Raw genomic sequence first — 21539 nt, forward strand, 5'->3', positions numbered from 1 at the left:
TTGTGTACAGATCTTTTTGTGAACATGTGTTTTCAATTCTTGGGTAAATATTTCAGAGTGGAATTGCTGGATCATAAATATACATAAGTATATATTTAGTTTTATGAAAAACTGCTAGATTTTTTTTCTAAAATATTACCAACAATGTGTGAGAGTTCCAGTTGCTTTACATTTTTGCTAACAAAATGTCAGCCTTTTTTTCCTCTTAAGATTTTATTCATTTGGGATCCCTGGGTGGCGCAGCGGTTTAGCGCCTGCCTTTGGCCCAGGGCGTGATCCTGGAGACCCGGGATCGAATCCCACGTCGGGCTCCCAGTGCATGGAGCCTGCTTCTCCCTCTGCCTATGTCTCTGTCTCTCTCTCTCTCTCTCTCTCTCTGTCACTATCATAAATAAATAAAAATTAAAAAAAAAAAAAAAGATTTTATTCATTTATTTATTTGAGAGAGAGAGTGTGTATGTGCACACACTCATGAGAGCTGGGGGGAGAAGCAAAAGGAAAGGGAGTGGGAGGGGAAAGAATCTACAGCAGATCCCTTGCTGAGCTCACAGCCCAATGCAGTGCTTGATCTCATGACCCTGAGATCATGACCTGAGCAAAATCAAGAGAGGCCTAACTGTGCCACCCAGGTGCCCCTCCTGTTTCTTTTCTTTTTTTTTAAGACTTATTTGAGAGAGAGGGAGAGAGAGAACGAGTAGGGAGAGGGGCAGAGGGAGAAACAGACTCACTGCAGAGAAGAGAGCCCAATGTGGGACTTGATGCCAGCACCTCGGGATTATGACCTTAGCCGAAGGCAGATGCTTAACCGACTGAGCCACCCAGGTTCCCTCCTGTTTGTTGTCTTTAGATGAGCAGAAGTTTTAAATTTTGATGAACTCTAATTTGACATTTTTTTCTTTTATAGTTCTTGCATTCTGTGACCTCTAAGAAACCTTTGCTGCCCCCCAAGTCATAAAGATATTCTGTATCTTCTTTGGAAACTTTTATTTTTTTATTTTATTTTATTTTTAAAGATTTTATTTATTTATTCATGAGAGACACACAGAGAGAGGCAGAGACACAGGCAGAGGGAGAAGCAGAGGGAGAAGCAGGCTCCATGCAGGGAGCCTGACGCGGGACTCGATCCCTGGTCTCCAGGATCACATCCTGGGCTGAAGGCGGCGCTAAACCACTGAACCACCAGGGCTGCCCTTTGGAAACTTTTTTTTTTTTTTTTTTTAATTTTTATTTATTTATGATAGTCACAGGGGGAGAGAGAGAGAGAGAGAGGCAGAGACATAGGCAGAGAGAGAAGCAGGCTCCATGCACGGGGAGCCCGACGTGGGATTCGATTCCGGGTCTCCAGGATCACGCCCTGGGCCAAAGGCAGGTGCTAAACCGCTGCGCCACCCAGGGATCCCTGGAAACTTTTATAATTTAGTTTTTACATTTAATTCTATGATCCATCTTGAGTTAATAAGTGTATGAGATGAGAACACTAGATCTAGATGACTCTAATCAAGAGTCACATGCTCTACCAACTGAACCAGAAATTGAACCCTAATATGGTTTTCTACTGTCTTTCATTGATCATTTGTCCTTCGGCCGGTATCATACTGACTTGGTTACTGTAGCATTGTGGTAAGTTTTGAAGTCATGTAGTGTAAATCTTCAACTACATTGTTTTGTTTTCTTTTCCCCCTAAGATTGTTTTGGATATTTTAGATTCTTTGCATTTTCATATAATTTCATTTTATTGTATTGTATTTTAAGGTTTTATTTATTTATTAATGAGAGACACAGAGACATAGTCAGAGGGAGGAGGAACAGCCTCCCTGCAGGAGCCCAGTGCAGGACTTGATCCCAAAACTCTGGGATCACGTCCTGAGCCGAAGGCAAACTTTCAACCACTGAGCCACCCAGCCGTTCCTCACATACATTTTAGAATCAGCTTGTCAATTTCTAGAGAAAAGCTTGATGGAATTATGATTATAATTGTATTGAGTCTGTAGATTAGTTTGGGGGAGAATTGACATCAGTATTGAATCTTCTGATGCATGAACATGGTGTATCTCTCTATTCTCTTAGGTCTTTAATTTTTCTCAGCAGTGTTTTGTAGTGTTTACTGTGGGGATCTTACGTGTTATTTTGTTCATCTGTTACTAGTATTTTGGAGTTTTTTTTGAGCTGTTAATTGGATGTTTAAAAAATTTTTTCCAATTATTTGCTGCTAGCATATAGAAATATAATTGAATTTTGTATATTGACTTTATATCCTGCAACTTGCTAATTTACTTATTCTACTAGCTTTTTTGTAGATTCCTTAGGATTTTCTGTGTAAACAATCAGGTCATATTCATTTTTCTTAAAGATTTAGTTTATTTATTAGAGACGGGACAGTAGGGAGGGGTAGAGGGAGAGGAAGAAGCAGACTCCCCACTGAGCAGGGAGTCCAATGTGGGGGCTTGATCCTAGGACCCTGAGATCATGATCTGAGCCAAAGGTAGACACTTAACTGGTTGACTGAGCCATCCAGGAGCCCCTGGTTTTGCTTTTCTTAAAGACCAAATTAATTAAAAGATCGTAAGAAGGGAATATTAAACATTTAAGAGGATTAGAATGTTTTTGGTAATTTTTGTTATCAAATCATTATTTTTCATTAAAAAAAAGTAGTAAATACGTTGAAGGTCTCAGATATCCTTGCTAATCTTTTTCATTTAGTGCCCCCTTTTTTTGGTGCGCCCTTTTTGGGAAATGAGTTGATCTTTGTTGTGGGTTTGTTATACCAATTGATAAGACTATTTAGGTTTTATTGCTAGAAATTTTAAAAATTAAAAAAGGAAAACAGCGATTGGCAGGAGTTACTACCACATTTAGAACTACATTTAGAACTGTCAGATGGAAAAAAAAAAAAAAGAACTGTCAGATGGGGGGTGCACCTGGATGGCTCAGTGGTTCAGCATTTGCCTTTGGCTCAGATCGTGAATCCTGGGTCCTGGGATCGAGTCAGGGAGCCTGCTTCTTCCTCTGCCGGTGTCTCTGCCTCTTTGTCTCTCATGAATAAATGAATAAAATCTTAAAAAAAAAAAAAAAAAAGACTGTCAGATGGGGAACTGAGTTTCTTAGTCAGTTGTGTCTGACTTCTGATTTCAACTCAGGTCTTGATCCCAAGGTTGTGAGTTCAAGCCTCAGACTGGACTCCATGCTGGGTGTGGAGCCTACTTGGAAACAACAACAACAAAAACCCTATCAGAAATGGATTTTCAGGCTTTTTGATGTTATGGATGGAAATGTCATAGAACCTTGAGAAATAAGCAGAGTTTAAGTGATATGAGACACTCATTGATAAAGAAACTTTTATTTATTTATTTGTTTATTTATATATTTTTAAAAATTTTTATTTATTTATGATAGTCACAGAGAGAGAGAGAGGCAGAGACATAGGCAGAGGGAGAAACAGGCTCCATGCACCGGGAGCCCGACGTGGGATTCGATCCCGGGTCTCCAGGATGGTGCCCTGGGCCAAAGGCAGGCGCTAAACCGCTGCGTCACCCAGGGATCCCTTATTTATTTTTTTTAAAGAAACTTTTATTATGAGTATATCACTAATATGTGATGATGAGTGGTTTGAAATAAGTATTGCTAGTAAATTTTGAGATCAGATTGTAACAAATTTTCATTTTGTTCCTCCCTTGGATGCCTTTAAAATCTCTAGCATTTCTGCCACATACATGCACTTTTGCATTGTTCCATGTGTAGTAGAGCAGTAGGTTATATTTGAAACAAAGTACCTAACGGCAGGGGAGATGAAACCAAAACCTAGAGGTGGGGAGACGAAACCAAAACCTAGAGGTAGAAGAAAGAATAAAAATCATTTAGGATTGGTTTTCTGTATAAAAGTAAAATGTGAGAACATTGGCTGGGATTGGAAACATTACAGCAAGTTCTACTAATGGATTTAAAAACAATTAAACCCCCTGAGTCTGGTGTCTGATGGTCTCCTGTTAATGCTACTGGTAGGCTATAAGCTGAATCCCCTCAAGAATGCAAGTTTCTCTTCTTTATATATATATATGGGTGTGTGTGTATGTGTGTGTGTATATATATATGTATATAATTTGTATACATACTATTTTTTTTGTATACATACTATTTTTTTTGTATACATACTATTTTAATCTTTGTTTTGCATCTGATGGTAAGGTTATCTAAGAATAGCAGTTCTCCTTCTATTCTCTCATGTGACCCTAAGTACCCAGTAAATATTGATAATTGCCTAGTTTTTCATATAAAAAATATGATTATAGCAGCCTGAAATCAAAACTGAGGAAGCTGGAATTTTTTCTTATTAAATATTCTGTGTTGTTTCTGTTTTTCATAAATACTGTTTTGGTGGATTAATTAAGGCCACAAAAACCCAATTTTTTTTAAATTTTTTTTTTAAATTTTTATTTATTTACTTATGATAGTCACAGAGAGAGAGAGAGGCAGAGACACAGGCAGAGGGAGAAGCAGGCTCCATGCACCGGGAGCCTGACGTGGGATTCGATCCCGGGTCTCCAGGATCGCGCCCTGGGCCAAAGGCAGGCGCCAAACTGCTGCGCCACCCAGGGATCCCAAAAACCCAATTTAATAGGAAGTAATGGTATGCTTCCCTCACCTTCCGCCCCTAAATCAAATAAGAACTTTTCTACATTTTACCCTTTGAGAACCAGCACTGTCTGCTACTCCTTTTAGATATTCATTCTTACCCAGGTTTTCCTGTGTATTTGGTCTGATCTGATACGGAGTTGCAATATGTGATTATTATTAGTGAGCAACTGTCAGTTTTTTGGGGGTTTTTGGTTTTTTAAGATTTTATTTATTTATTTGAGAGGGAAGGAGCAGGGGGAAAGGCAGAGGGAGAGGGAGAAACAGACTTCCTGCTGAGCAGGGAGCCTGAAGTGGGCCTCCATCCCAGGACTCTGGGATCATGACCTGAGCTGAAGGTGGACACTTAATAGACTGAGCCACCTAGGTGCCTACAAGTGTCAGTTTTATCTAAGTCCTAGGGATGAGTAAGTCTTGACCTTTGAATGTTGTTCACTGATTAGATGTATCAGTCAAACCAAAGTAATTTGTTGAGTTGTATGTATGTATGTATGTATGTATTTATTTATTTATTTTGAGCACACACCAGGGAGGGGCAGAGAAAGAGGGATAGCAGACTCAGTGCTGAGCATGGAGCTGACCTGGGGCTCGATCTCAGGGCCTTGAGGTCATGGCCTGAGCCAAAACCAAGAGTCATACACTTAACCTACTGTACCACCCCAGCACCCCAATTTGTTGAGATTTTTAAAAAATCTGTGTAATATTTATTTTTAGGGTATTTCTTGAGAATATTTTCAATTTTAATCATAGAAATAACAACTAGTGCTTATTTCTATACTATTTTTACTGGATTTTCAAATGTCTCATCAACAGAAATTAGAAATATTATCTGGTCAACTCTCATAGAATGGACTAGCCCTTTTCTCCTATCCCTGGAACCTCTGAATCAAGATGTGCTGTGAGGTGAACTGAAATCTTAGCAGAGGGAGCTAATTACACATAGTCATGAATGTGTCTGCACATCATTACATACTCTGATTTTCTTTTTCTCACCCTTTGGAAACATAAATTTTATAAAGTTGGTGTGTACAAAGCACTATTAGTGGAAAAGAAGGATTCAGATATGGGCCATCCCTTCAAAAGAACTTACTGTCTCATGAGAGGTGGGCTCACATGCAAGTAAATGGAGTTCATGGAAGGCCATGATGGAGTTAGGTTGAGTGTGGCCTGTAAGTGTGAAAGTGGCCAATCTCTTTCCCGGGGTTCTGCTCTGGATCATTGCAGTTGAGTGCAAGAGTGACTTCACCAAAGCTTGGAGTGTTAGCTAAACTGGCTCTTCAATCAGAGACATACCAGTGGAGGGGCCTGCTTTTCTTTTTTGTTATGAACACTTTTAAACACACACATAGAAAGATTAATACAATGAACCCCTGTATATTCATCCCTCAGATTCAGTAATTATCAAGATTTTGCTAAATTTGTTTCATCTGTTCCATTTTATTTTTTCTTGCTGTGTGTTTTAAAGCAAATTTCAAACATTTATGATTTCTTTTTTTAAAATTATTTATTTATTTATTTATTTATTTATTTATTTATTTATTTGGGACAGAGAGCGAGAGAGAGAGAGAGGCAGAGATACAGGCAGAGGAAGAAGCAGGCTCCACGCAGGGAGCCCGACGCGGGACTCGATCCCAGTCTCCAGGATCACACCCCAGGCCAAAGGCAGCGCCAAACTGCTGAGCCACCGGGGCTGCCCAAGCATTTATGATTTCAATCCTATGTATTTCAGTGTACATCTCTAAAAATAGGCCATTTACTTGTGTCATTGCAGTGCCACCATGAATCTAACAAAGTTAACAGTAATTTCTTCATGTCATCTCATAGAGGATGTCACTAGTAAGCCTCATTTTAGGTTATGCTTGCCATTTTGGGGGTCTTTAAGGTCTTCATTGGCTTGGGCCCAATAAATTATTACCATGGAGAATTCTGCATGATAGGCTTTTTCTGGATACTTTTTCTAATGAAAGAATCTGATTGTGTTCAAGGAGTTGATTCTAATAACTTTACCCTCAGGTAGGTATTCTACAGAACCCATTTAATTACTCTTGCAAGTATACTCAAGCTACGGAAAACTTCTTAGTTTGAATTAAGATTTAAATATAGTCAGAAGCAACTGTCTCTGGGTCATTCTTTGTATGATAGCATATTGGACTTCCCACTCTGGTATGGTCATTCAAAAAAAAATATAGTCAGAAAGTATGATGGTGTTTGATATTCAAGGCACAAAAAGAGCTGACCATGGTGGAGTTATAGTTCTTGCCATGATGTTTTCTTTCTTTCTTTCTTTCTTTCTTTCTTTCTTTCTTTCTTTCTTTCTTTCTTTCTTTCTTTCTTTCTTTCTTTCTTTCTTTCTTTCTTTCTTTCTTTCTTTCTTTCTTTCTTTCTTTCTTTCTTTCTTTCTTTCTTCCTTCCTTCCTTCCTTCCTTCCTTCCTTCCTTCCTTCCTTCCTTCCTTCTTTCTTTCTTTCTTTCTTGATTTTATTTATTTATTTGACAGAGCACAAGCAGAGGGAGTGACAGAGGGAGAGGGAGAAGGAGACTCCTTACTGGGCTGGGAGCTCGATGCAGGGCTCAATCTCAGGACTCTGGGATCATGACCTGAGCCGAAGGCAGACACTTAACTGACTGAGCCTCCCAGGTGCCCCTCTTTGATTATTTTTACTTCAACTAATTAACTTATACTCCTGAAAGTACCAGCAGTATAGCCTTATCCTTTTAACACACATGCAGACAAAGATGTGTATCATAAAATATTGTGGGAACTCAGAGAAGTGAAGTAGGCAGACTGGGAACCATGTAGGGTTTTTTTGTTTTTTGTTTTTTAAAGATTTTATTTATTTATTCATGAGAGACACACAGAGAGAGAGAGAGAAGACAGAGACATAGGCAGAGGGAGAAGCAGGCTCCAAGCAGGGAGCCTGAGCCACCCAGGGATCCCCATGATCCTGTGGATTTGTAATATGATTTCTAACACAATACAAATTTTAATTACTATTATTGCAATAATTATATATTGACCAAAATTAATTCCATTACCTTCACATGGTCCTTTCTCTGTGTTTCCTGTCTTGGTTGGTGGCATCATTATCCCCCCGCCCATGAGAAAGTCTAAGATTTTTCCTTTGACTCCTACTACCAGTTAGTCATCTTTGTAGTAACCCCCTTTACTTCATTCTGGGTTTCCAGCTCTTGGTCCAGATCTTGACTCTGAAGAATCATTAGGAGAGCTTTCAATTTGCCTTAGTCTTTGTTTGTTGCTTTCCCAGCCAATCCATCAGCTCCTTACTGCTGGCTGTCATTTTAAAACAGAAATCTCATCACATCACTCCTTTACACACCAACCCCTGGCTCGGTCTGTAGCCCTTAGTTGTCTACAGACCGAGCCAGCCCTCTTAGTGTGACATTTGAAGTGCTGTGTGCCTCTGCCACATTAGACTACATGCTGTTGCTTCATGTATTTCCTACTTTCTTTACTTTTTTTTTTTTTTTTTTTAAGATTTATTTATGTATTTGAGAGAGTAACAATGTGCATGCCCACAGATTGTGGGGAGGGAGAGGGAGAGCAAGTCTTAAGCAGACTCTGTGCCTAGCTGGAGCCTGACTTGGCCTGATCCAATGACCTTGAGGTCACAACCCCAGCTGAAAACCAAGAGTCGGGCGCTCAACTGGCTGCGGCACCCCAGCACCCTATATTTCCTACTTACATTCTTCCCTGCTCTGTCCACATTGCCTGTTATCTGGAATGCTGATAAGGGATAGAGATCCCAGTCAATATGCTTTCGTTTATTATGCTAAATAAATACAGGTGGAATCAGTTATAAGGAAGTTTTTCTTGTGTCTTTGAGTTTTATCAAGTCAGTATGAGACTATAGATCAAAAATATTCATGGATGGGGATTCCTGGGTGGCTCAGCAGTTTAGCACCTGCCTTTGGCCCAGGGCGTGATCCTGGAGACCCCGGATTGAGTCCTACGTTGGGCTCCCTGCATGGAGCCTGCTTCTCCCTCTGCCTGTGTCTCTGCCCCCCCCGCCCCCCCCCTCTGTCTCTCATGAATAAATAAATAAAATCTTTAAAAAAAATATTCGTGGGGCAGCCCCGGTGGTTCAGCAGTTTAGCGCCGCCTGCAGCCCAGGGCGTGATCCTGGAGACCCTGGATCGAGTCACGCTTCGGGCTCCCTGCATGGAGCCTGCTTTTCCCTCTGCCTGTGTCTCTGCCTCTCATTCTCTCTCTGTGTTTCTATGAATAAATAAATAAAATCTTTAAAAAAATATTCGTGGATGCAGTTTTTAAAGTTTAATACTCTACGGATTTAGAGCCTTAAATTTTAACAGTGGTGCCAGTTGCCTGTTTTGATCATTCCTGCCCCCCCCCCCTTGAATCTCTAAATTCTGCCTTTACTATTGTTTATCACTCTTTGCTTGTGTACGGAGGGGGAGGAAGATGTAAAAATAAAGGAAGTAGATTTCAGTCAGGGACAGAGAGACATCCTGATAGAAGAGGTTATCAAACACCAGCTGTTTGTGGTTTGCTAAGGAGGAAATACTTTTAAAAAAGAGAGAGAACTTTTCATATTGAAATAGGATTCTTTGTTGCATTAATGTCTTATATAGTCTTTTTCAAAATGTAGAACTAACAAAGGGTGGGGATCTTTTTAGTTGTCTTAGTAACTGTAATTTTTTTTTTTTTAAAGATTTATTTTTGAGAGAGAGGGTGTGTATGCATAAGTAGAGAGGGCAGGGGGGAGTTGGGGGTGGCTGGGGGCAGAGGGGCAGGGGAGAGGGAGACAGAGAATCTTTATAAACAGATTCCTTGCTGAGGGTGGAGCCTGATGTGGGGCTCTGTCTCACAACTCTGAGATCATGACCTGAGCTGAAACCAAGAGTTGGTAACCCAACAGACTTCACCACCCAGGCAGCCCTGTAATTGTTTTAATGAGGCATTTTGAGATTTACCTGTTTATATCATTAAAAAGATACTATGTTTATATAGACTTTTCAGAAAAGTATTCAGTTATTTCAAATATCTTTATTTATTTTTAGACAAAAGAAGTTAGAAAAAGTGATGGAAGAAGAAGGCCTAAAAGATGAAGAGGTAATTCATATTGGGAAATTTTTCCTTGAACCCAGCATGGCAGATCTTGCCCAGCAAGTTGTTAGCCTTGGAGCATAGGGAAAGGGTCTTGGCTTAGTAACAGAAGAACTTATGAGAGCTGGTGTACTTCTGGATTTAGGTATTTATGCAAAGGGAGAAATTAATTACTAAGTACCAGGGAGAAGAATATTTATCTAGGCACAATTATAGTAAATTAACTAGATTGAGAATTCTAAGAAAGAGATGAGATCACATTAAAATTTAAAAAAGCAAATTATAGCATATTTACAGAAATCATGGGAAAGTCTTTAAGAAGTAGTGCCAATTTCTGAAATCATTATCAAGGCAAAATATCAAATCAGCTCTTCCCCCAATGCCTACAGATGCAGTAGGAAAAAATACAGTTAAACTGTGCAAAGAACTGAAATGAGAGTGGAAATGCTTTCAAAAATAGGAATGAAAAAAAAAATAGGAATGAATCATAGAATCCAGGAAAACCCAAAAAACCCCAACAAACCCAGAAGGAAATTTAAAAAAGCTCATACCCTTTTATTTTATATGCAGAAATTAAAGGAAAACATTGATTGTTTATTCTTCCTTCATTAGAAAAGTTCAAATAGTTGATTGCCAAAGTTGGTAGAGTCCTCAGAGGAGGCAGGCACCCATCTGTTCTCTATGGTTTGGTTATTGTGTCCAAATGCTGGGGAGGGGAGATTTGACCTCTTAAGGGTTCTTCTGTTCCTCTTAAGAACCCTTCTTAAGGGTTCTTCACGTGTGAGAAGGTTGTGCTTAGTCTGTGTGGCCCTGCTTTCCAATCACAAATAAGACTGTTAAGGAGTTGCAGTGTTTTAGTTCCTCCCCTTCCCACCTCTCTTTCCCTTTATTTAAACATTAGAAGCGACTGAGGAGATCCGCGCATGCTCGGAAGGAAACAGAGTTTCTTCGTTTGAAGAGAACAAGACTTGGATTGGAAGATTTTGAGTCCTTAAAAGTGATAGGCAGAGGAGCATTTGGTGAGGTAAAAAAAACCACAGCTACTTATCAGATATAAAAACACCACAGAACTTTGAAGCTGCTGACATATTCATGATTCATGATTGTTAATAGAACTGAAATATGGGGTAGATAGGTCAGGCATGCCAGCCCCACATTTTAACTGCTCTCTCTGTCCTTTCTTTCTTTCTCCCTCCCCTGTCCCAGATCTCTGATTATTCTTCTGTTTTGCCAGAGATGATGTTGATGTTCTAAGTATTGATCTAGAGGGAGAGTTGAAAGGTAGAAGGAAATCAGTATTTATTATTTACTGAGTGCTTCTCTCCTACAAGAACTCATTTTATGGATGATGAAATTAAGACTCAAGGGGGATATATAATGTTCTGTTGTCACATGGCCATTGAGCAGCAGCCCCAGAAGTTGGGCCCAGGAATTCCTGAATTTTTCTTAAAGTTTTTTTTTTTTTTTCTTTTTTAAGATTTTATTTATTTATTCATGTGAGACACACACAGAGAGAGGCAGAGACACAGGCAGAGGCTCCCCACGGGGAGCCCGATATGGGACTCGATTCCAGGACCCTGGGATCACAGCCTGAGCCAGAGGCAGATACTCAACCACTGAGCCACTCAGGCATCCCTTTCTTAAAGTTTTTAATCACCCAGTGCTCATGATGACAAAGTGCTCTCCTTAATCCCCATTACCTATTTCACCCATCCTCCTGCTCACCTCCCCTATGGTAACCATCAGTTTATTCTCTGTAGTTGAGAGTCTGTTTCTTGGTTTGTCTCTCTCTTTTTCCTCCTTGACCCATTATTTTTGTATCTTAAAGGAGTTCCTGATCTTACATAAGCTCTTGCTTTTCCCAGCATCACACTGCCTCTCTAAGAGCAAACTAACAGCATATCTGTACCCTTCATTTCTTCCCCCAGATTGCTATTGCTCTGAAAATAGTTCCAGGAGACAGAATTTATAGAAATAGGTTATGCAGATAGTGGTAGAGAGCTGAAAGCATCTGCAGCTTTGTCCTACCTGGTCTCGTAGATGCATCCTGCTAGGTCATAAGGGCAGTCTGGTGGGGAGGGTTTGAATGAGCCCATGTGAGGTCATCATTGTTAATGGTAAACACCCAAAGTGGACTACTTACTGATGCAATAGTTTCATTAACTTTGTATAAAAGGAGTAGCATATTATTAAAAACCCATACCTAGGGGAAATGTGAGTACCTACTGAGAAGCACAAGTCAAAAAATTAAATTGATCCCTCAGTGTTCAGAATCCCTGTTGGCTCCTGGGGAGAGGGAAAGGTACGGTACTCCCTCTGGAAGGACTGTTTAGTGAGGAAGGGACATCAGACTCAGGAAAAACAGGAAGAAAGGTACAGGGGGAAGAAAGCATACATATCTTATGAGGGTAGGGGGAGGATGTGTGGGGACTTGCCAAGAGATTTGTCTTTGGGTTGATAGACCATTAGTTTTCTTTTCATCATAAAATTATCTGTTCTTTCTAAAAACATTGGAAGATAAAGAAAAAGGAAAACTGCATAAAACTCCATTTCCCTAATTATACCTTTTAGGTTTTTTCCTTCTTGACGTTTTTTCTACCCATAAGCTTTTGCTGTTGTTTTAAACATTGTTGTAATTGATTCCTTAGGTTTTCTGAGCTGACTGGATGGATATGTGGCATGGGTATAATGAATCCTTAAATTTGAAAGTGAGGGTTTTAAATTAGATGGATTTATTCAACGAAGGAGTGAAACCTGTTCAGATGTGGAGATGTTTGAGAATGTTTTCAGGGCTGACTTCATGATATTAATAAATATATCCATTCTGGAACATTAAAAAAGCGCTTTTTTCTGCTTTGTTATTGCTGGTTGCTTGTATTAATAGTGTAATACTTTTTCAGTTTAAATTATTTCTTAAAACACATGAAAGCGTTAGCATGGCATTGTGGACTTTTGACTTGACATTTCTTTTATAACTTTTAGGTGCGGCTTGTTCAGAAGAAAGATACAGGGCATGTGTATGCAATGAAAATACTCCGTAAAGCAGATATGCTTGAAAAAGAGCAGGTAAACCACAATTGTAGGAGTGATTTTAGTCAGCTGATAAATTTTGTGTCATGTAAAACTGTTCTTTTTGTTTATTTGAAATGTATTTTATTACAGTTTTCTTTAGCACTGATTCATGTATGAATGTACATATAATTACTTTTCTTTCCCCAACGAAGAAGCAGTTACATTAGTACAACTAATGCCTTATGTTGTATGGTCTTTTAAACGTTGTAAACCTATTAGAAGCATCTGCTGTTCGTGTCTCCCATTTGATCACAAGCTGTGGTTGTCACGAGGAGCCTGTTTTTGAGGTCACCCTTGCTGTGGTACCGTGTTCCTACTGAATGCTGAGAGAAATTGTATATATATACCTTGGAACTGAGACTTAGGAATTAGCAATCTAAAATGTGTCTTAATACGCTTCATTCTGTACACTCGAACCAAAGTTGGGTCTTCTGACCCACTCATTATTACCCAAGAGAGGAGACCCGCTCATTATTACCCAAGAGAGGAGACCAGTCTTCATTCTGAGTGAATTTGAAAAAACCTAATGCAAACGGCAGAGCAGTGCAAATTCTCCTTTAAGGAGTAAGAACGCTTTCTAAAACCTAAACCTACTTTGCATTTAGATTTAAAAGATGCAGAAATACTTTATGCAAAATAAAATGTTAAATATTGGACAGTATGTTAAAAACAAAAATGCAGCCTTTCTGTAAATCTAATATCATCAGCAGTTTGCTTAAGAATAGATTGTAGTGGGTGATGCCTGCATAGGTCCTGTAAAGGATCAGATGCCCTAGGAGAGAACAGAGAGACTGTGGCAAGGAGAGCTCTGGGTATAGAGTGTAAGAGCAGGAATGGAGACCAGCCTCACGCCCAATCCCTTTCTGCCTCATGAAAGGAGGCATAATCACTAAGGCTTCTCTGCCCTTCTTTTAAGTGCCAGTCACCATTTGGAGTTTTTATTTTCTCTTTAATTTTCATGTATTATCCATAAGCTTAGACTCATGGTTATTTTTTTTTTAATTTATTTTTATTTTTTTTATGATAGTCACAGAGAGAGAGAGAGAGAGAGAGAGGCAGAGACACAGGCAGAGGGAGAAGCAGGCCCCATGCACCGGGAGCCTGACGTGGGATTCGATCCTGGGTCTCCAGGATCGCGCCCTGGGCCAAAGGCAGATGCTAAACCGCTGCGCCACCCAGGGATCCCGACTCATGGGAATTTTGATTGAGAGTATCAAATACTCTGGCAGTGAACCTTCAGACACCATAGCTTATGCTAATACCAACCTCATTCAGAATGCTCAAGAGCCCTGTTTGTGTATTATCTAAAAATTAGTGTGCACTATGGGTATAGGCACTGAAAGAGTTTCAGTCTTGGAAAGGGAAAAGTACAACGGTATGGATTAGTCACTATACTTTGTATTTCACAAGTAAGCTTTATTTTTACAAGACCTATTTCCTGTAGTTTTAACCAACGCTCGAAATGTTTCTTTATCAAAGAGTGTTCAGAATCAAATTGTAAAAAGAAGTGTGCATGATGACTTTCACTTATTGATCCCTCATAGTTCGTGCCAGTTGCCCAGCATAGTCACAGATGGTGATCCAAACATATGGTGTAAAATATTTTTTCAAGTTGTACTTTCTTCAAAAATCATTTTCGAAAGTTTTCCTACATGAGAGTAGAGGGACTTTGTGAAAATTAGGGTTTTTATTTTTATTTTTTATTTTTTAAAGATTTTATTTATTCATAGAGATGCAGAGAGAGAGAGAGAGAGAGAGAGGCAGAGACACAGGCAGAGGGAGAAGCAGGCTCCATGCAGAGAGCCTGACGTGGGACTCGATCCAAGGTCTCCAGGATCATGCCCTGGGCTGCAGGCGGCACTAAACCGCTGCGCCACCAGGGCTGCCCAAAATTAGGGTTTTTAAACAGTGCATTAACTGAATTGTTAGCTCACCTTGCTGCTGGACTCTGCTCCCTGGGTTGAGTCTCAGTGTGGTCTAGTTAAAGTTTCTGGCTGTAGACATGGCCTGGATCAGCCATCTTGAAGAAGCATAGTTTGTGCTAGGGTGTGAGGGGAGGTAGACCAACCAGTGCAAATCCATTACTTTTGGGTAGGGCTGACAAAATTTAGATTCAGAGCCTAACTTTTTGTTAGGTAGAGTACCTTATCCATAGGAAAAGTTTTTTGTTTGCTTTTACTAAACTGAATAGGAATTAAAGCTACTCGCTGAGAGTTCAGGTTGTTATTCTCATCCTTAGGATAGAAATTTTGCTATCTGGAAAATTTTAAAGGATAAGAGACCAGCACTTAGTTTTTTCATGTGTCTCTTACATTGCAAAAGGAAAACCTCCAGTTGTGATGCCAGTATAGTATTAGGATGGAACAAAAGATAGACTTATCTCTGCTCTTTTCTTTTAGTGTTTAGGATAGCAACTAGCATGTAACTGTCCACTCCATTAAATATTTATGGAACAAGGAAAAGGAATCTCTGATGTGAATTGCACCTCTGGTTCTTCCCTCCCTGATCCTATATTTACCTGACTCCACTACTATCTGGATCTTGAGGTTCCTAGCTGCTGTTTCAGCCCCAGGAAAGAAGGGCAAGATGTGCACAGGTTGCCTATAGCTTTCCGCTTGACAAACAGTGAATGTTTCACTCACTTCCAAGGTGAGTGATGAGTGGGAGTGGTTGTGCCTTGCTTTTTCTTTGACTCCCTACACCAAGTAGAAGCTCTTCTCTGGAGCCAGGAGAGCAGAGGCAGGTGGAGGTTGACTTGCGCAGTCTTCACATCTGCTAATGCCAGGGGCATATCCCCAGCTGCAGTTGAGCAAGTGACATTTGTGTTTTCCACAAGCTTTGCTTCTGTAGGAAAGCCGAGGAAAAGCATCTGCTCCTACACAGCTTCTTTGTGATTTCCTAGCACTGTTCCTTACCACCCTTCTTCCATTTCCCCACCCTTGTACCCTAAATAGAGATGTACAAAAGGAAAGTTTTCTGCCACCTTGAAGCTTTTTAAAAAGTTCCCAAACAATATTAGTAGAGCCTTGAAACCGAAATCTGTAAACTCAAGTGCTCTGAGGCCCGCGGGAAGAATGGGGCAGGTTCCATGTAAGATGGGAGAGAGGAATGAGAGCTGTGTCTTACTGGAGGAGCAAGTGCCTGGCTTTGCTAAAGACATTCCAATAAAACAAGCATATAGAACACTGTATCAAACAAAACAACAGCCATGGGCTGAGTTTGCCACAGAAGTGCCAGTTTGTGAGCTATGGTACATCTTCACCTCCTAACATGGAGTAGAACTCAAGCCCTTCAACATATGTTAAGAATAAAATCTCTACTCAAGAATTGGACTGGGTCTTAATAAACATAGATCTGATTGAACTCAGTTTTACATTTTGTGACACATAAGAGGAGAGGGAGTGGGATTTGATAACACACAACAGTGTTTTGATTACTATTACATATTTAAAGTAGATAAGATAAATTTGATAATGAAGCATTGTTTTAATGAAGTAATTCTGCTGGTTCTCCCAAACCTTTGGTGACTTGGTCTCCTTAGCTAGGTAAGTTTAGTAAGAGCAGAAAACTGGCAATAGAAATTTGAATCAGTAACTTTTCTTAGGTATCCTTATATTACAATTCAGTAAGAACTGAGCACTTAACTCTGTGAATAGCAGTGAACTGAATGCTGTGGAATAGTATTCTAGAATTGTCAACTAGGGCATTGTCATTGCTGATCTCATCGCAGACCCGAGCCAGGACTTAGTTATTTAGAGAGTCTCATCTCGGGGCCTTATTTTTGTCATAAAAGATTATTGGAACAAAAAGCTGTGCAAAGAATGGTAGTTTTAATTAATCAGAGGTTCAATTTATAGCACTGTGAAAGTTGCCGTTTGCATTATAGCCATTCATTGTGTTATTTTTTTAAGCCTTTCATCACTCAGGTGTTCATGACTGAATACCTTCAAGTCAAATGTTGTCTGTTTTGAGTTCATACGTTTGCCTGAGCAGAAATTAGTTCTTTTGCATCATCACAATTTAATACTCAAACAGTATTTAAATTGTTTAAACAAATATACAGTCGAATAAAGCAGAGCAAGGCTTGTCATTAATCAAATGCGTATACCTCCAGGTTGGCCACATTCGTGCGGAGCGTGACATTCTAGTGGAGGCAGACAGTTTGTGGGTTGTGAAAATGTTCTATAGTTTTCAGGATAAGCTAAACCTCTACCTAATCATGGAGTTCCTGCCTGGAGGTAATTACTTGACGATGAAAGGTCATTTTTCCTTTTTGTTCTGTGGTTTCTCTCTCACGTCAATTAACCCTCCTACTTTTAATCGTGCTCACAAAGTTGCTTTCTATATCTTTTTTAGGTCTGTAAAGGAGGTCAGTAACCTGTCTTGTGCTGGGGTGCCTTCCTACAATTCTTAGTGCCATAAAAGTAACCTCATTCATTCTCATGATTTCAGATGGACATTTCTTTCTTTTCTTTTTCTTTTTCAATATAGGAATACAATAGGGACTCTGCTTGCTCTCCTGTCAATGGGAATCATGTATAATCAGTACCCAAGTGACCAAATTGAAGCTATTACTTTTTTTGCTTCAACTTTTTTGTTCTTTTTCTGTAACTTCTATTAATGAATGAATCTCTCATTACATTATATTAGTAGTCAGAATCAATTTCTCATATTTGAGATTTCAAGTTTTATATAACCCAGCATGTGTATCTCCTAAGACTGCTCCAAAGTAAACCCATAACAGAACATACCATCTATTCTGGGGAAGACAGTCTGTTTGCCAGTGAGCTGATGAGCTGTGAGCAAACTCTGGTGGCCAAAAAAGAAAACTTTTTTTCTCTTTGGTTCTATAGCAAAGCAAAATGCAACTGTAGTATAATATTTTGATCCTGTGAGAACCTTTAATTAGATCTAGGGTCATCAATTTTTAATGAACAATTAAAGAAAGTTAGGAGTCTATGTAGTAGAATGAGGAAAAACTTTTGAACATTTAGAAGCCAGTTCTTAAATAGGAATAAAACCCAGCTCAGCCACCAGCCCCTTGACACATGTCTCCTCAAGCTTTTAAGTACACCATCTTCCATAGCTTCTCATGTCTCCTGGACCCTGCCCTTTGCACTTGGTGAAGCTGGCCTGCAGAGCCATAGACCATCTGACTTGAGCTCTCTGATCATCTGGGCAAACTTGCACAGGTGAGGCCATTGGCTATTCTCCTGGGCCACAGCACTAAGGTCACATAGCTACCCTAAAGCTAGCCTGAGTGCACCATGTCTCTGTTGTGCCTCCAGATTGAATAGGTAGCTGCCAGGAGTGATTAGGGTATCCTGGTTTTCAAGTCTTGGGTCAAAAAAGAGAGCATTTTAATAAATGGTTTAATTTTTTGCCTGAGCATAAAATATCCACTCTTCCAAGAACACATGAAATTCCCCCAAAGTTATAAATGAAATTCACAAAGTGGCATGATGCTGTATTAAAATCAGAGGTTTCTTTCTCTTTTCCTTTTTTCTGACCATAAATGGCTTTATATGGAATCTAAACTGAATCTTTCCTGTTTCTCTTAGCTTTAAACTACTTATACATATTTTTTCTTTGCTTTGCTTTTTGTCTAACCATTGAGTTAGGATCAGAATCTTTTTTTTTTTTCCATTTTATGTTGCTGATATTAAGCAGAGATAATTAAATTTTGACTTTGCAGAAAACTAGGGAGTTTACCTTTTACCTGATAGAATACTGATACTGTGTCATAAAAGTTGCATAAAGCCTATCGGTGTATATTTAACTACCTATAATAAAACTCTGGAGAAGAAACTCCACTGATCTCGGGAGGTGTTCACTTTGCACTTTGGGGAGGCAGCCATTACATATCTCAGTACATAGCATTTTCAGTTCCTTTTTACCTTTTGTTGACTTAAACTCTGCTACCTAAATCACACCTTTTTATGTTCAAGTGTTTTGTAAGTAGAGACTGGAGACCTTGTTTTCAGCTTTCTCATATATTTAGTTTTTGTTTGGCATTTCGACCTCTCTCTATAATAGTGGCAGTACTGCCTGTGTGGAAATGCCATTTGGTTCTGGGTTATAGAGAAGTTGGCAGGCAAAATGAAAAGTAAAGTAATTTTTTCCCACTCCAAAAATTACTGTAAGCAAATTGTGTGTGTGTGTGTGTGTGTGTGTGTGTGAGCGTGTGTGTGTGTCTGTGTGTGTGTGTGTGAGAGAGAGAGAGAGAAAGGGATTTCCTTTTTCTCTCTAAATTACAACGTAAATCAATGCTCAGTGGTCAGCATCAGGTTAGGTTAAAAACATTTTTCTCTCCGTGGCTGTGAATTTTACTTTTAAGTCTAAGTCTTAGAGACTGTTTACCATTTCCACCCATATTGGCAGTGTGGGGTCAGTTTCTGGAACACAAAAGAGGCTTGTTTATTACTGCCTTATGTAGGCTGATAGGGAAGACCAATCTGGAAACTGGCGCTTACTTATGTATTGTGTGTGTGTGTGTGTGTGTGTGTGTGTATGTGTGTGTGTGTGTGTGTGGTGTCTTATATCTTCTTGTTTGCAGGGGACATGATGACCCTATTAATGAAAAAAGATACCCTGACAGAAGAGGAGACTCAGTTTTATATAGCAGAAACAGTATTAGCCATAGACTCTATTCACCAACTTGGATTCATCCACAGAGACATCAAGCCAGACAACCTTCTCCTGGACAGCAAGGTACTGTGGTAGGGGAGAAGCGTGCCTGATGTGTGTTTCCTCATCTGAGGAGTCTCTGCTTTCACAACTGTACCATTTATAATCACAGTAAGGAAGCTGGGCACTGCCTTTTGGGGTGGGGGTGGGTGGGCAGTAAGCTTGCTGTTACTTCCTTTCTCTGAAATACGTATGATTTTATAATTTGATTGAATATTCTTTTTAAAAGTAAAGGACATTTTCAAAAATGATTAAGAGGAAAATTGACTTAGAAGCTTATTTTATGATAAAGCCAAAGATAGTCATCTTTTCCTAGCATATAATTAACTATTCAAATGCATCACCTATTGGGAACCCCTCTGTTGGCAAACCTTATTAGTTGAGGAACCAGCTAGGAACCAGGAAGTAAGACAAACAAAAACAACAAAAGTCTCTCCCAAAGTTCAGGTTCTAGATCTTTTGTCCTCTGTGTAAAGAAGAGTCCTGCTTAACCTCTGTACTGCTCTGTTTGTAATTTTCTTCAGACATGCAAATGAGTTCAGTCGCTTAGTTCTTAAACTCATAGCAAATGAGAAGAGAATCGCTGTGCTGCTAGATTGCTGGCTGCTCCTTGGCACGTCTCCCCACTGTCCAGAACTCACGTATTTATAAAGTGGATATATTGTTCCAGAGAAGCTCCAAAATCTTTTCCAGCTGTAAAATTTTAGGATGTTTTGTTCTATTACACAGTTGTCTGGACTGAACTTTTAAGTAGAACAGTGAATGTGATTCTTATATTTTTCTTTTTTTAAAAGTTTTACTTATTTATGTTATCTATCTTTTTTTAAAAGTTTTACTTATTTATGTTATCTATCTCTACACCCAGTATGGGGCTTGAACTCACGACTCTAAGATCAAGAGTCACATGCTCCACTGACTCAGCCAGCCAGGTGCCCCTCTTCCTGTCTTTTGATAATTTTCTTGGGATCTTTGAAAAACTTGAACTTTTGGTATACTTTCTTTAAAAAACTTTTATCTTAAAAAATTTTTATCTTTCTATTTCAAAATGGCAGGAGATTTACCAAATAATTGCTTCTGGTTAGTAGCTTTTTTCTTTGTCCTAAGAGTATATACATAGTAGAAAATTTGGACAGTACCAAGAGTTATAAAGAAGAAAAATACCTATAATCTGATCATTCAAAGATAATTACTGTTTTGGTATAAAAGCCTCAGTACCTTTTCTGTTTGTGTCTGTAATTTATATACAGTTAATATCCTAAAAGTACTTTAAAAATATTAATGTGTATAAATTATTCTTTAAGATTTTATTGAAAAAAAAAAGATTTTATTGATTTATTTGAGAGAGAGAGTATGAGCAGGGGAAGGAGCAGAGGGAGAAGCAGGCTCCCCATTGAGCAGAGAGCCTGATTAGGGGCTGAATCCCAGTACCCTAGGACCCTGGGATCATGACTGGAGCTGAAGGTGGATGCTTAACTGACAGCCACCCAGGCGCCCCTCAGATTTTTCTTCTATGTCATTATGTTCAGATATATTTTTAATAGAGTACTGGCCCTACTTTCTGTGGTTGGATTCAGATCCCCTGGTCCTGTATCCAAATGAATTAGTGCAGGCTTAGTTGAACCCTGTAGTCTGTGTTGAGGTCCAGCAAGCATATTGAAGGGAAAGACATTGGGGCTTCAATATAACTGAGGAGTGAGGAACCCTTGTAGGTGCACATTTGCTCTCTACAAGATGCTAGCCCAAACTTGTAGAAAAATGTTCTCACGAACAAGCTCATTTAGGTGTTCAGCCATACAGATTCTAGAAGTGAAACTGGATGTTTTGAGTTCCTGCTTACTTAAAAAAGCTACAAAATTCCCTGAAATTAGGCTTGATTAGCATCTGCTCCAGTACTGCTTTTTCCATTCCTGTCTTAGAGGTATCTAGGTAAAATGTAGTTTTGAGAACTATAAATTAAACTCTAGCCCTTGACTTGTATAACATATTTGCAGATCTCAAACAAGTGGTACCAAGTTAGCAAGCTCAAGGCTGTCTTCGTTTGGCAGTTTACGTTATTGTGCATGCAT

General features: G+C 39.3%; 1 protein-coding gene and 1 long non-coding RNA gene across 8 annotated transcripts in view; one reads left to right on the forward strand and one right to left on the reverse strand.

Moving 5' to 3' along the window:
* Positions 1-21539, forward strand: part of STK38 (serine/threonine kinase 38) — a 42449-nt gene that overhangs the window by 8619 nt on the left and 12291 nt on the right. For 4 of the 6 annotated variants that reach the window (XM_077904236.1, XM_077904235.1, XM_077904234.1 and 1 more), the window contains 5 exons: positions 9669-9720; positions 10616-10738; positions 12697-12780; positions 16901-17024; positions 19343-19497. In XM_077904236.1, coding sequence (XP_077760362.1) covers positions 9669-9720; positions 10616-10738; positions 12697-12780; positions 16901-17024; positions 19343-19497 — 538 coding nt within the window. Of the gene's footprint in view, positions 1-6178; positions 6466-7125; positions 7267-9668; positions 9721-10615; positions 10739-12696; positions 12781-16900; positions 17025-19342; positions 19498-21539 lie in introns of those variants that run through there. The other 2 variants (XM_077904238.1, XM_077904237.1) reach the window with 2 other exon arrangements.
* Positions 14207-16451, reverse strand: LOC144317613 (uncharacterized). Of its 2 annotated transcripts, none has more exons than XR_013383617.1 (3): positions 15429-16451; positions 14721-14827; positions 14207-14434 (listed from the first exon to the last, which is right to left on the reverse strand). It is a non-coding gene; the product is annotated as an uncharacterized LOC144317613 (long non-coding RNA). The 2 variants fall into 2 exon arrangements; XR_013383616.1 differs by having other exon boundaries at positions 15305-16451.

The sequence above is a fragment of the Canis aureus genome, chromosome 7, assembly GCF_053574225.1.
Source record: "Canis aureus isolate CA01 chromosome 7, VMU_Caureus_v.1.0, whole genome shotgun sequence".
Lineage (NCBI taxonomy): Eukaryota > Metazoa > Chordata > Mammalia > Carnivora > Canidae > Canis > Canis aureus.